At 39.4% G+C, this 16294-nt stretch overlaps 1 protein-coding gene across 1 annotated transcript in view; it reads right to left on the bottom strand.

Moving 5' to 3' along the window:
* Positions 1–89: 89 nt before the first annotated feature.
* nck2a (NCK adaptor protein 2a) overlaps positions 90–16294 on the bottom strand; it is a 65886-nt gene continuing 49681 nt past the window's right edge. Inside the window, exons 2-4 of the mRNA XM_084420727.1 lie at positions 11531–11772; positions 2860–3650; positions 90–1682 (exon numbers count right to left, since the gene is read on the bottom strand). Of these exons, the coding sequence (XP_084276853.1) occupies positions 1488–1682; positions 2860–3650; positions 11531–11756 (1212 nt within the window). The 5' untranslated portion in view covers positions 11757–11772 and the 3' untranslated portion in view covers positions 90–1487. The remainder of the gene's footprint in view (positions 1683–2859; positions 3651–11530; positions 11773–16294) is intronic.

The raw sequence follows: 16294 nt of genomic DNA, 5'->3' as shown, positions 1-16294 counted from the left end.
TGTGATGCACTGATACATTTATTCTCTGCACCACAGAAATCAGATTGCTGGAAAAATGAGAAAAGAAAGCACAGGCAACATCGCAGAAGGTCCTTTTACGTTATTCTGCAAAACTTTTATTGAACAAAAGTATTTCAATTCTCACCACACTGTCCTCAATACAGTACCATAATGCTGGATCTAAACGATTCATATATGCACCATATCTTTTTCTTTTAATATATATATGTACATACAGTGGAAAGAGGAATTAAATAACATTGCTCAATAACATTCAGACAAAAAGATTTTTTTTTAAAAATCTGAAAACCCCTTGACCAACACGCTTATTGGTAAACAGACATAGTAATTGACAAAAGTACAGAAATAAAATCATATTTTTTGTTTTATTACTCTTGAATTAGTGTTCACAATCAACTATGTGTTACTGAGAGCAGAGAAGACGTGTTGGTGAGGTGCAATAAGACATCAACAGTAGCAGAACTGGAAGTGGGTGGCACATTTGGTTGAAAGGACACACATTCAAAAACTCTCAAACTACTCTCTCTTAGAAGCTACAATCTCGTTTCATCCCAGTCTCTTTTGACGCCTGCGGCATTTATCTCCCTTTATGAAGTACCCTGATTCTGAAGAAACCCTGAAGTGACTCGGATCCAAGAGAAATACCTGGAAAGCTGTGTATGTTCGCATTGTAGGAGCAGAGAAGTCCAAACACTGCCTTCATGAATGCTGGACGGACTGTAGATGCAAAAACAGTGTCTGTAAAGGCTCAGAGGATGGGACAGCACCGCTTTATTTCAGGGCGAAATCGGACTGTCATTCCAACTACTGGATCGGATTTGGATTCAACCGGTGTGAACACGCAGAAATGTTGCGTGGTCTTCGTATGAGCTCTTTGAATGGAGACAAATCTTCAGTTGGGAACCAAATCACACTCCTCATTCTTCACATGGCCATCTGCTCTGAAGGATCAAGGTTAAGACATGCACATGAATCCTATTCTCCTCTGATAATTCAGTACAAAAGCTACAATTGTACATACTGTAATGCTCTTTCAGGCAGAGAAATGTAAACCAATATAATGTGGGTTGAGGTTGTGGATTCTACCAGCAACAGGAAGAGCAAAAGAACAGCTGTCCAAAGAGAGTTCTACAGATGTTGCTTAGTGAGGATGGCATTTTGTCTGTTTCAGCTAAAATCTCCAAGGTGGCTGTAAATCACTTTTAAAAAACTAAACAGGACGCATATATCAAGATGGACATCTCTTTTTAAAAGAATGATAAAGTTGCTACTGCTCCCTACTAGCGTGGAGGCGATGTAGAGTTAGAAGTCCTTGAAGTTGGTTGGTTAAGGAGTATATCTTCATCCCCTCAGTCAAGGGTTCAGTAAAGTCAGAGGAGTGTGCAGGAAGAGAAAAGAAAAGATAGAGTAGAGGGAAACAGAGGTGCACGGGGGAAGAGGTAACGTCCGTTAAAACAGTGCCAGATTCAGGCAAGGGGCTTGACAAGGTAGAGTTTGTCTCCTTGCTCACTGGTGAAGATGGGCGCTTTCTTGTAGTGCTCAACGAGCTCTTCCATACTGCTAAAACGCCGCTGGCCGATGCAGTACACCCCGTCCTGAAGCTGCACCTTGAAGTGCTTGTTCTTCCCCACAGCCTTCAGAGAAATGGAGAAATCACTGGGCTGGAAAACAACGGACAGAGATACGGAGAGAGAAATGAATGGGACATTGTTGTTGCTGCTCCTCCATGCCTAACACCAGATGGCAGCATTGATTTAAATAAGGCCACATTACAGCCAAAATAGAATGTAGCATTCGTGGGCACCAGAATTTGATCTAAGATTTCTTTAATGAAATTAATCATAATAAAAACATCTTTAATTATTCCTTGTGGTTTCTAAGTTCTTTCCTTCCTAAATCACTGATCACTGAAAAGCTGACGACTAGCTTTTTTAATGTGAAATGCAATTTTCTAGCTTTCATTTTAATAATTTCCAAATGACAAATTACTATTTTTTTGGGACTGAGGGACATGAGGCCAACCAGTGGATATTTTGCTATACTGTATATATACCATGGCATGGTTTTTAAAATGTCATATGCAGAAAACTATGGAATATATTGAAATTGTGTGGGTGATTTAGATTTTCATGTTGCTACAATCCACTCACATCTGGTGTAGATTTATGGTTGCCAAGATTTACAACTTGGTGCATTACTATAGAGTTCAAATGACATGTGACCACAGGTGTGTGTATATGTATTGTGACATGACATGAAGGCCAAGTATGGTAATCCAAACTCGGAATTTGTCCTCTGTATTTAACCCATCCAAGTTAGTGCACACATTAGGAGCGTTGAGTAGTGAACACACACATACTCGTGGACACACACCCGGAACAGTGGGCAGCCATTCACTGCGGCGCCCGGGGAGCGATTGGAGGTTAAGTGTAAAATTTTGGTCATACTGTCCACCCCTACACACTTTGACTATGGGAAGTCAAAGTCATTGAGATTTTGACTTCCCATAGTCAAATTGTGTACCATGCACATAACCATGCAACTTATTTGAATTCCATTGAGGAATTCAAATAAGTTGTGCAAGTTTCACGGTTTATTTAGCACTGTCCAAATAGATCTGTCGTCACACAATTCAGTCAGTGGGTTGTGCAAGTAAACAGATCCACTATCCTGTGCGTCGCACAAATAATTGGTTAACACTGTGCGGTTCAGTTGACTAGTTTGGTTTCCCATAAATGACATACCTAAATAAGACTACATTACTACGTGAAAGGTTGTTTGCAACAGGTAGTTTGGCATATAGATGTAAGTGAACTGTTCAAAATCAGTTTAACTTACCGATGACTCACTGTCCCGTATCAGAAAGTCCCCTTCCGCTCCTCTCTCATTAAGCGCACACTCTGCTTGATGCCGTGTCACGCTACCATAATACCAATCTTTTCCAGCAAATTTGCCTGTACGTGAGGGCACCGTGTGACTGATGTGAGGCGAGCCATGACTTGACCCTAAGCCCTTCGCCACTGGCCCATCATTGAGCACTACCACATAGTTCTTGGGCACAAGGCCGACCACGCCGCGGCTGTTTTTACACCTCCACCACTCTGGATCATTCTCTGGCTTTTCCATAACCTCCATAGTCTCGCCCTTCTCAAAGTTCAGTTCCTCCTCTGTAACTGAGCTGAAGGGGTACAGAGTTTGGACCACATGCAGAACAGAGCTCCCGGAGCCTCCTGGCCGGCCGTTGGCCATTGCCGCACCTTGCCCAACCTTCAAAGACCGGAAGCCCCCCAAAGTGTCCCCAAAGACCCCGTCATTGTCTGCGTATCCCACCTCCTCTTGGACATAGTTGGATGGAAACCAACCAACACGGCCGGCATAGCTACCCCTCCACCAGCCGTCACTGCACTTCTCCATGACCACCACCCTCTCCCCTTTAACAAGGTTGAGTTCATCTTCACGCTCAGCTGCGTAAGAGAACTTCACCACTGCGGGAATGTTCAGGTCATAGATCCGCTCGGCCCCGCCCCCTCCACCCCCTCCTGTGCTGCCATTGGATGGGTATTCTGCCTCTGTGCTGGGTGTTGGAGATGGATCACGAGCACTGGTCTTCCTTTTCGTTTTTCCCAGTCCTGAGAGGAATAGAAAGAGGCAGAAAAGTAAGGAAGTGAGAATCTGAAAAAAACTACTGATTCATTTGAGTCTATACAGATCATTGATTTGACAATAAACAGACGACATGCCTTTTTATTGCAATGTACTTGGATTCAGTGACCAGAAAAACACATATTGAATGGTTCTTTCGAATGAATCGGTCACAAAGACAGAAAATGTATTGCTTTAAATGTACAGTATGTGATTTTTCAAAATCGTCGTTGAACATTGTTGATATTTTAAATCATAACCTGATCATATCCCCTCCTTTTTACAGTGATATTCCTATGAGCTTTTCTCTTCTGTAATGTCTCTCTCTCAGCCATCTCTCTTTTCATCAAATCTCCCTTTTGCTCAGCTCACTCTCCTTCCCCATTCTGAGTGGACATGCCCCCTTCTGCTGATTGGCTCACTCTCTCTCCTCTCCCATCATGAGTGGACACGCCCCCTTCCTGCTTATTGGCTACAAGCTTGTTGTGGTGCTTGGTATGATCCACATTCAACAGCATTTTTCAAAAATCAATTACTGCACCTTTAAATGCCAAATGGGACAAAAAGTATTTGCCAATCTGTTGGTGATATGACTGGTGCAGAAATCAGACGTCTCCTTTAAATTCCTTACAATTCCCATTCCTACTCTCTAACCACAGACTGCCAAGTACCCTGAAGTTCCCTGATGTCTTGAAGCATTACATTTTCTCCTACTATAAAAAATTGCCACCACTTCTGACTAGTGATCTGACAGAGCAGGCTGTGATAAAGGCCAAGGAGGAAAGTAAACACTCGAGTCCTGGGGGTGCATTGGGAACCATGGAAGAAAAGAGAGATTAAGGATTGAAGACTTTCAAATTCAGCTTTAAAGAGAAATGGGATTACTATGATCTGATTATCTAACAAAGGAACAAGTAACCTAAAACAGACAATGGTTTGAGCACAGACCCTAAAAACATGCACGTTCATCACTATCACAAAAAAGAAAAAATCTTGTACAGATAAGGCTTAATAACTAGAGATGAAACGGTATGAAAATTTCAAATCACAATTATAGTGACCAAAATTATCACGGTTATCAATATTATCATGGTATTGTTAAAATGTGCTGGAAATATACAAAAAGTACTGATACACACACTGGCACACATTTCAAATACGGTTTTCATGACAATTAAAATCTAAAAACGGTAATACTAAATGTCAGGAATTTTATCGTTGTTTAGAGTCAAACCAGTGACTCGTCCCTATTAATAACCCGGTGATGTGTAAGGTTAAAATCTAGTGTTCTTTTATATGATATAGGTCAAAAACTGTTTTAGCAAAACCAGATCAGCTCACACAGGTCTTTGCCCATTTTCCAATTTTGCTTTGCATATAAACACGTTTACCAGCATTCTGGCTGCGTATTCAATGTCTTGTGCATGTTTTGGTGACAAAACGAGAAAAAGCCTTATGATTTAAAAATGTTGTTGTTTGGTTTTTATAATGAGCATTTCGTACATGTCAATACATTCATTCTCTAAATGCCAGTGAAATAGACAGGGACCCTGCCGTATTCTAAGAAGGACCCCGGTTTGACAGGCAGCCAAAAATAAGCCCTCTCACTTGTTCCCAGGTAACAGAGGAGATCTACCACTGCCTCCTCTACTGATCCTATGTAGACACATACAACACATATCATAATAGTTGAACACTATTCAACAGGAGCAAATGAGTCAAATGAATAAGAAGAGACGGGTGTGTGTCACCGTCGGAGAGAAGAGAGAGCAAGAACGCATAGCTGGTATCGGTGTATCGATACTGCAGAAAAGGAGTATTGGAACAGTTTAAGATATTTCAGTATTGATACATATCAAATTATCAATATTTCTGACAACACTAGTACTAGTACGTAGTACATACTGAGGTGTGGAAATTGTGGAAATTGAGCTGAGGCCTGGTAACTCCTTGAACACTCCAAACCCCAGCTGTCTGTGAGCAACTAAAGCGAAATGGGCCTCCCAGGCAACAGGGGCAGTATGCCGGAGCTGCTACATACTGATAAGACAGGGAAAGGTGCAAGGGGAGGATGAGAAAAATCTCTAAAGAAACTCATCCTGACGTGAGTTGACAGGAGAAAGAGAAATCAGTTTGACAAGTAATGATGCACAGAATGACAGAGAACATTTGATGTCTGTCACAATTCTCTAGGAGCCTATCAAATGAACTGCAAAGCTTTCACAAATGCATTCATGCGTGCCTGCATATACACATACACACAAACATCTCTTGCACGCGAGTCGCATGCCTAGGCACTAACAGATATGCGTGAAGACAAAAAAAGAAGCCCCATTTTCCATTAGTCCTCAACTCCTGGGTCCTTGACCACTGAAGTACACTTAACAGGTAATTCCCCTAGGAATGTCAGTCTCACACCACACTGCACATTAACCTGGAAATACCTCTGTCAATTCTGAGGTAAGAACTAACAGGACTTTAAAGTAAGATATATCAACCCTTTGCAGTCTAGAAGGTAGGGATGGGCTTGAGTACCTGACTACACTGAAGTAAGAACAATGATCAATCATGATACAAAATTATTAACGTGAATTAAAATTAAAGCAAATGTATTTGTTCTTACTGATGCTCACGCTATACATGTTCATTTCGGAATAAGGGTTACACAGAACTCAGTTCCTTGCATAAATTTTATACATGCCCCGGCAATGACAATATTTGTAGATAATTTCAGGAAAAGTCTGTTTAAACTTTAAACTATCCGAACGTGCAGATCCTTAGATTTTAAGCAAAAGCTTGTCTGATAATATAATGGATAGGAATAGTTGCTAAGATAGGATTGGTCAGTAACATTTTTAACATGGGGCCTAGCAAAGTGTCAGTTGGCATCAGTGCTCTAAACAGTGACTTGCAGTCTGGAGCAGTAACAAATCTCTATGATGGGGGAGTGACCTGGACTGCAAACAAGAAAAGTTAAAAGTCAATCTTCCAGTTCAAAGGGAGCAGAAACTTCCCCCTATGCTGGAACTCTGAGACTGTGTGCTTCTGAGGCTCGGGCTGACAGGGAATGAACACTGCAACACAAACAGAACAGAGACCTTTTGGGAAATCTAGAAATAGAAGCACGTCCCACCACCAGTGACAAATACGTGAGAGGAACGCCTGAGAAGGCTTAAAAAAAAGGAGGAGAATGAAGACAGAAAAAAAATCTATGAAAACTGAATGCAAGCGGTCTTTGAGGTGAAGCAATGTGAAACCTCTTTTCAAAAGTCCCAAAGAAGGATGAAGCTGTTGATTTGAGTAGAGATTTAAAGAGCTGATTTGGTCCATCTCAAGTGACAAAAACATGGCACACCATACTACTGCAAGCAATACAAAAACAAATACTCCCTCATGGCCGTTCCAACACATTAATTTGAACACAGCCAGACAGTATTCTTACACCATTCCACAAAGGCACTCACACAACTGTATACCCACAAAGCCCTAATTTCTGCTTTTACAAGTTGGCAAAATAACCATCCATCAACTCACATTTCCGGAAAGCAATCACCAATTTCTCTTTAACCTTTACACCTTCGGTTTATGTCTTCTGTCCAATATAAAAATGACTTCTTAAGAGGCAAAATCATCCAACCATCAAAGCTGCAATAATGGTGCTCCCCCTTCCATTATGCTGTGCATTAAGCTCCATACCACAATATTACCCAAATATCTCTTCATTCAATTAACTCCCCATCTATGTAATTAGCTTGGAACTTACCCCACAGTAAACCTGCAGGCTCCATTTGCCATTCATTGAGTCCTGCCTCTATTAAGGAAATACAACGTTGCACATTAAGAATGTTTTAGACAGGGAGTCTGTTCCTATCGTAGCACCACATCCACATAATCCAGTGTTGATATTTTAGAAGGTGAGAACCGCTGATCTATATAAATGACTGGATTGCTCATTGCGTTCTAAACTGCTAGCAGGCGGTGAAGCCACCGGAAGAGTGCGAGCGGCCATCTTACTATTCCCTACCGACAGAGGGCATCATTGCCAAAACATTGCCCAAAAATAACCCCATTTTCCATGGATCAGTCGCACATAAATAGTTTTTAAGATATGTATGCACAATGCACATTAATTGATACTTTATGGTCTTTTCGGGCAGGATTAGCGATATATAGAAATCGATAAGATGAGTGTATCTACTGCACACTGCTGACACAGGTAACAGAAATAGATTTCTTTATGTACGTAATTATGCTGGAAATATTAAGCATGAACAAATCTGGGATTATTCGCAGAAATTGATTTGAATATAGCCTACATTAAATATTCAAAATATTTAATACAATTCCCTATTACTATATTGCACTGAATTGTTTTCAAATCTAAGGTTTACCATGCATCATCTTGCTCGAAACGAAAGTATAAATGTTTGGAAATGTCCTTAAATACATAAACACCATTGAATCATTTACAGTTACTGTACGAATACAATCAAGTTACATAACATATTATTTACATAACCACAGTGAATAGAATCACAGAATCATTTCGATATTTGTTACACAAATGTTGAGGTGTCCTTTACGTCAGCTGATTTGATTTTCACTACTGTATAATGAAGATGAACGTAATGTTTAATAAGCAGGGGAAATTCCCGACTTTAAACGTTTAAGATGTTTGCCTTGTAAGAATGTATAGCCTTCCTTCAGATATAAAAACGCTGACTTGTTAGGTAACGTTGTCTCATTAAAATCAGATGATTTCCTATTAATTCAATAGAATGTGAGGCAATATGGCAAAATACCAATATGGTGGCGCGGTTGCTTCACTTTTTGTGACATCATGAGCAATCTAGTTCTCTATATAGATCAGTGGATAGAACCCCCGACCGGAATAGACTAAGGAATTAGCTGTAGTAAATAAAGGAAAATAAAAATGGCAAGACTTGTGTCAAAAGCATTAGTACTTAAGTAACAAGCCAATAATAAAGTTAGGAAAAATGTGAATGCATGCTCTATGAAGAGTCTCCATGCTGTGCAATAATGTGCTTGTGGACGATATAATGCATTTCTTGGTCAAAATGTCTTAATGTGGTTTTAATGTAAACACAGTTGGTTGCTCAAATGCTGAACTTTACTCTTTGGAGTCCATGAGACCCTAGGGTGCCCCATGTGTCATTTTATGATTCATAAAGCTTCTCATGAACCTATTTGAGGTCACTATGCACCCTTGATGCATCCTTTTGTGGAATCCACAGCAGACAAAGCAAAAGTCAATAACGAAAGACACTAACCAACCAACTAAAGTTATGTTTAACTTAAATATCTGCCACTGGTTAGACAAACAGATGGAGAATCCAAGGGATCAAGGTTTGATGCTGTAACTGCACCAATATGGGCACATCTTTCAAAGCATCTTTCTCCATTGACAGCCATTCAAAAGTATATGCACCAGCCAAGCAACTTCTACTAAAAGGATAGGCCTTTTCAGTCAAGCTAATGTTGCTGCATTGGGCTGGTTTGGGATACCCAAAAACAAATAGAGCTATTAGCACCACAGAGCTACATCCTTTGCACTTTTTTGTTCTCTTGATGGAATGGTTTATTAGGAAATGCCAATTCAAAGCACAACTCTCGTGAGATGCAAGTGGAATGATGGTAGGTGTGAGTGCTGGAACTCAGTGGTGCCAAGAGGAAGTGTGTGTGAGGGTACGCTGACAGTTCTTTAGCGAGATCCTCTGATCTTCAAAGAGTGACAGGTTTTGAGCTCAACAGGATGGAGGGAGGGTTTGACTGCAGGTATCCGTGACAACCACCAATCAGAGGTCCCCTGTGGCCTTTCAGTGGGAATTAATTCCCAATGCAGAATTAACTTAGAAGGTCACTGCCGCATATTCATGACCTTCCTCTTCGAAGATCCTCCTGTAATCTTTCTTTCACAGATTATGGAGGAATACTAATGTAATCATAACTCCAAATCATTTCACAAATTAAGAACAAGTCACTCCCACTACGCTGGTCCATCTGTACTGTTCATTATCCCAAGCTGAACGTTTTGCTGTGGATGAACAGATTAAATCTGAATGAGGAGTCTCATTTCAACACTTGCCTAACCTGCTTTAACAGTTCTCCACTGAACCTGCCTGGAATTCACACACATTCACTCACACACAATGGAACACAATGGAAAGGAAGCAGGTAAAATGTAACACTTTTCATGAAAGCTGAATGGTAGCCTACTCCAATTTCATTGGCTGTCACAGGGAAAATGCATTGCGTTTAACAACTTCAGTAGCTATTAAACCTCTCTGCGTCTCTACCCCCTGCAGCAAAGGAGGCATTATCGATTCCCTGCTTCCCGTTGTTCAGAGCTCATTAACAAAATAACAAAATGTTATTCAGAGCTCATTAACTCTTGGTAATCACATATGGGATAAACAAAAGCATAGACGGGGATAAGCATTCTCTAATGTTTTGCATGGTCAGTGCAGTGTGGATGGATTTCCAAATTCTCTTTCCAAACTTTCCAGGTTACATTCTCAACCAGAACCCATGAATTCTTTTCTCCATCTGCAGCACATGAAAATGGAAACACTAGGCTCAATTGCTTGGCTCTGGCCTAGAAATTGGGATGCACTGGAGCTAGAAATCCATTAATCCTTCACACCTGTCTTACCAAAATGTAGGTCCTGAGATGGCCCATGGGAGAACTGATGGATAACTTGCACTTGTGAAAAAAATATTGGCCAGTTATGGAAAATATGATTCTGCACATAACAGATCAAAAAAAAAATAATAATCTAAGCAAGAGTACACAAAATATAAAAAGCATTTCTGAATATTTCCAAATATAAAAGTACAATACATCAGTGTTTACTTTGAGGTCTAAACTGTATAGTGTAACAGAGTATTGAGGATTTTGGTAATGGACAGCAGGCTCCTGACTTCCAATGTCAGCCCCAAGGGCCACGCTGATCTTGAACATGAGATACATTTTTAAACAGTGACAATTTTCAATCATTTTCATTGCTCCTATCTTAACAAACCATAACAAATCATCAAAAACTTAAGGCAAGTGATTTTTAGATGCTTCACTTGCTCTCGGTGTTGTGATACAAATGATATCATTAAGACATTTCATTATAATGAATGAATGAACGCACACTGATTTTAGATCAAAGTACCTCAACAATAAATTAAATCATTTTTGTAAAGCATAGCACATGCAATCAAAGGCACTTCAATGGTTCAGTTGCTTCCAAAATCCTAGTGTTTGTTTTGTGTTGTTGGCTTGTGCACAACTCGCTGCAAAAAACGACAGTCCCAAGAGTCTTCCTTAGTGCCTTGAGATAACAGATTGAGCGTTAAAGGCATGAAGCTCCGGAGGCGTATGGGGGAAGTAGGGCATGGCAACTGTGAGGGTGTTTCGCACGTCATCTCCTACTGAAGGAATACAAGCTCTAGACCTGCACAAGCTCTTCAGAATGACATTTAGATCCAAACAACACCATTAGCTAATGAGCAGAGCCTTAAATCTGACTGGTCTCCTTTGCAAAAACTAAGGAGATTTAGTCATGAAAATGCCTGTTGTCAAATTCAGCACTGAACCAAAACAAGGGAAAGCAAGCCTCAAAAATTGTTGACAGATTTCGCTGATTTGGCATGTGCTATGGACATGCAAACTTGGGTTCTGGAGATTTCTGTTTTCTCACTACTTGAGTAGATATTCTACTTGCCTAAATAAAAAATAGCTTCCTGAGGGTGTTGCCAAGATGGCTGCAGAATTAACAAACTTGCCCTAAAGGGACTTTGCTAGTTCGGGAGGACTGTGAACTGGTGAAATGCTTCACTGAACTGTGAGACGTCTTACCAAGAGTATCCTTCAGGTTCTTCACAAGTGAGGTTTTCTTCAGACTGTTCTTTCGCTCCACGTAATTAGAGGGGACGTAGCCGGTGCGGTTGGATGCGTTGCGGACTCTCCACCAGGTCTTGGAATCATCCAGCAACCACAGGCGCTCGTTCTTCCGGATGTCCAGTTCCTGGTCTTGCTGAGCCGTGTAGTCCCACTTGGCTATAACAATCACCTCCTCTGTCATCTTTCATCGAGTCCCACTACCAAAAGAGAGAAAGAGAAAGAAATCAATTATGGTAGAACAGCTAACTCCATTACCTGACCAACTATTACAATCATTAAGTGCCAAGGAAAATGTACAGATAAGAGTGAAAACCCTTACAAAGGTCTGGACAATATCTTTGCAGTAAGACAGTAAGTCAAGCCCTCTATGACAAATGCATGACTCAGACAAGAGACAGACATGATTACATATGCTCTATTTAACACATCTTAATCGGCAGGTGAGCTCACACTCCCTCCACCCAGCCAATATACCAGCGCGAGGGAGAGAAGACAATGACAAACCGGAGGAGTCAAGAAACAAAAGGGAGTTTGGAGAATACAGTAATACTTTAGTTTAACAGGTTAAAGATGACACAAATAGTAAGTCATTTACAGTTTAATTTCTCTGAAAAGTGTAAACACTTTGGCTCACTTTGGTGCTATCAAAACATTGCTCTGTTCATTTGAGAACCCCAGCCAGCGTTTCCCATACAATGTATAATAGTATAATTAATTGTTGGAGAAATTAACTAGCTAGTCACAACTGTTTCTTGAAATTGTAGTAATTTCGAACCATCTGTTCAAACCATGTTCACTTCTTTCATTATCTTGACAAACTAATTCACATAAAATGAAATTTATATTGTCCCTATCTTTCATTCCGTAAAATGACTTTGTTTATATTGTATTCTCTGTAACTTTGGGTTTTACATGTGATTATTAGTATATTCAATACAAATATCTATAAGGCTAATCTTTGTCTCACTATTTCCTGTCTGAAAAAAAAATAAAAAAATGTATCTAACATCAGAGTCTGATAGCCTTTCCTTCTCCAGTACGCAAGAAATCTGCGGCAGTGCATGAAGTGTCCAAAATTCCACATTAATTAGGTGCATCATCCAGGTACTTGAAGTACACTTTTTCTTTTGGGAATTTTTTAGGGTAAATGGCATAGAATAGTGCACAAGTACATGAATTGAGACACACGTATAGATTGTACTAAATATTTGCTTGCTTTTTTTTTTTTTTTTTTTTTCACGTCATCATAACAAGAAACTAGGCCTACTTCTAACCACAGGTCGAGAACTGTAGTTCCAACCACCCAACTTTGTGATGCTGTTTGCAAATGTTCGTTGTAACTATGCTTTTAAACAACACAGAATTGCTGAACTATGTTGAAGCTAGCAGAAAGGGTTAACTTTTTTGAAAACATTATTTTTGTAATTCCGTTTGTTGACAAGTCAGTGGCAAAAAACATAATTACACGTCACCTCAAGTTTAGATACAAACTGTTGATAAAGCGTGAAAGACTGATTGACAATATTAGGATCAGCAAATCATAACCATGCATGCTTGGATATTTGCCTCCCTTAGACTAACAAAGCACAATTTCTTCTTTGGTGAATTTTTTGTGTATATAATAATTAATTTGATTCCAACACTAACATACATGCATTATATCACATTATGGCATTATATCCGACAGCCTGTTCTGTTCTGTCTTCTTGACCATTAAAAACCTATATTGGTTCACCGCAAAAAATGATATACATCCTCATTGCATTAAACAGTGAGACCGGATATATATAAATATAGCTGACAACAGCACTAACAAGCCTAAAAAACAGAGCAAACAATGAATCTTAAGAGTGTGAGTAATAAAATGCAAGTGATAAAGGGAAAGCGATATAGGCAGAAAAGTGTTTTCGCTCAGAGTCGCGAAGGTTAAGCCACTTAATCCATGCCATTGGTCTCATTAAATAAAGAGCTAAACCTTCAAACAGAAAAGCCATTAAAAATGACTGAGACTGTCAAAGGCTGAGCAGAAGTTTTCAAAATACATGGAGTGTTCTTGTTCCTCTGAGCAAAATGACAGAAATGATAGTAGGCAATTGCTAAACCCATAAATGAATAAGTAGGCGGGTTTATTGGCATGGCCAATTTTAAACGGCTTGCCTGAGACATGAGGGAGAGTTGCCGAAGGATTAAATATGCACTGAATAGTAATGGACTGATTAAGTATTGATGGTGTTTCAGGAAAGCGCACTTAAAGCTCTGTGCTCCTGCTGCGAGAGGCTTCAGGCACGGGTACTAAGTCAGATGCACAGCCATTAGAAGGAAAGGGCAGACCTAGTGAGCCTGAGAGTGTATACGCATGTGGGTGTGTATGTGTGAGCAACAGCTTTCATTTCACGCTTTGCCTACAACGCTCAAGTGTTTCAGATCCAATATGCAAAGCTTTCAGGTTTCTGAATGCTGTTGTGAGTCTATTTCTATTGTCTAGCTACGTTTTTCTCCTGGTATGGGTCTTCATGATAGCAATAAGACCCTAGACTATAGAATAAACAGACCTTCCCTTAAAATAAATATTGGCTGTAGTGTGTAGTGCACAGGACTTCAGGTCCCGCATGATCTCCATGTAACTGTCCTCGGAAGGTCGCTACAGTATTTCATTTGCTTTGACAAAGCGAAGTCGTAGCTCAGCCTCAGGAAGCACACCAGCTGAACGCCCACAGAACATCCACTGACCGGCTGATGCATATTGCACATAAAACTGGCAAATACTGCACAATTGTCCAAACTGCAAGTAAAAACAAGACAAACTGTGGTTCAGATGGTCCCTTTCTCTCTAAATGGGAGGTTCTTGGCCAGAACAAGCTGCAATGTGGACCAGACCTTATGCCCAAGTCTGGCTACACAAGACTAATTTGACCCATGAATTATGGGCTTAAAACTAAAATGCAAATAAACACACCACAGTTTTGAGAGTTACTTCACAAGCATTTCACCTTTTCATTTGATAAAAACTATCGTCATATCATTACTTACAGAAACTCAAAGGTCTTCACTACAACTCGTCAAAAGAAAAATGTAGGTTTGACTTGAAATTGTGACTTCTTGAAATACTATTGTATAGCAGAATGCACTTGTCAAAGTAATAATAATCATCAAATTATTAAATTGTTAATGTTTTATGCCTTCATTTGATTACCACCGTTTTTGATGATAATTTGTATCAAATCATAAATCCAGAAGAAAAACAACAACAAAATTCTGAAAAAATAAAACATTTCATAGGGTCCTATTATTGTAAAAAAAAAAAAAAAAAAAACTTAAATGATTAAATTGTTAATGTTTTGTGATTTCAGTTAATTAGACATGTTTTTAATTACTACAATTTAATTTAAACATTAAAATGGAGAATTTTTTTTGTGAAAAATAAAAATGATTTCACAAGGCCCTATTTTACCTTTGTTTTATTTCTTTAATGAGGCGGCAATTCTAATATTAACTCCCATCACACCGCAGCATATAACTCAAGAGATGCCTGCCGCACACAATTACACCACATAAAGGATTTCATTACCTCTGGTGAGATGAGTATCTATCCACGCTGGGCTGTATTTCATAAATGCAAATATGGCAGCTCGAAGGCAGAGATCGTTTTCTTTAAAAGTGGTCGTTAAATGACAGTTCAATTAGGAAAGAGGCTGGCTAAGACAGCGCAGCAGCTGGATAGAAATGTCCCCGTGCTTTAAATCAGTCATTCCACTCTGCTGGCTGTGAGCTTCAGGTTCAGAAGGTTACCAGAAGTGTGTGACCTCACTCTGGTGATTCAGTACAGGGTGGGAAAGAGAGCCACGGGGAACAAGGAGCTGCTAAACGGGATTCTCTATCCGGCATACAGAGCGGAGGACTGGAGATAAAGGCGGGAAGAGCAGGCCAAAGCTTGTCACTGAACACTGTCAATGAATGCAGACAGGTAAGAGAGGGAAAGATGGAACTGACATGGCAAATAACTGGAAATAAATATATATATATATATATATATATTAGTACAGTTAAAAAAAAATATTATGATAAAAAAAAAAAAAAAACATTTAAAATTAGATATTAACTTCTTGATTCTGCAATCTTAGTATAGCATTTTCAAAAATAAAGACATTTTGGAAAATATAAATACATGAAAATAAAAAGATGAGTAAAAAGGAAGTCATTACTGTAACCACCAGTGCACTCCATCTAGTAAATCTAGTGGATGTTCAACTATTCAACATATATTAGCCATATTCAAATAAAGACGCTGATGATGATCATTTAAAAAATGGCAATATATCGGCAATGGCAATATAGGCTATTGGTCGACCACCAATCATAATTTTAAATGCATAATGCATTCAGTTACTCTTTAGGGAGAAACAAAAATTTTACATATAAAAAAAAATTATAAGTAAGGAATGGGCCAGAATGGTTACCTAATCAGCTAGTCATCCAACAACTGACTTAGTAAGTCAATTACTAAAATCTTTGGTGGTGGTGCAATGTAAATTTGAAGTTCTCAATCAGGGGGCCTCAGCAAATGATGACTTTAAATTTAAAAAAGTAATAATTAAAATGCTAAATGCACACACACATACACACACAATAAATACATGCATGCATGCATGCATAAACGACAAATGTATTTATGAATGTATCAACATTTCCAGTTTTTGTTCGAAAACAATGTATGCTGTC

Source organism: Rutilus rutilus (assembly GCF_951802725.1).
Source record: "Rutilus rutilus genome assembly, chromosome: 10".
Taxonomy (NCBI): domain Eukaryota; kingdom Metazoa; phylum Chordata; class Actinopteri; order Cypriniformes; family Leuciscidae; genus Rutilus; species Rutilus rutilus.
Note: the sequence above shows the minus strand (reverse complement) of the source record. Positions and strands in the feature narration are given on the sequence as shown.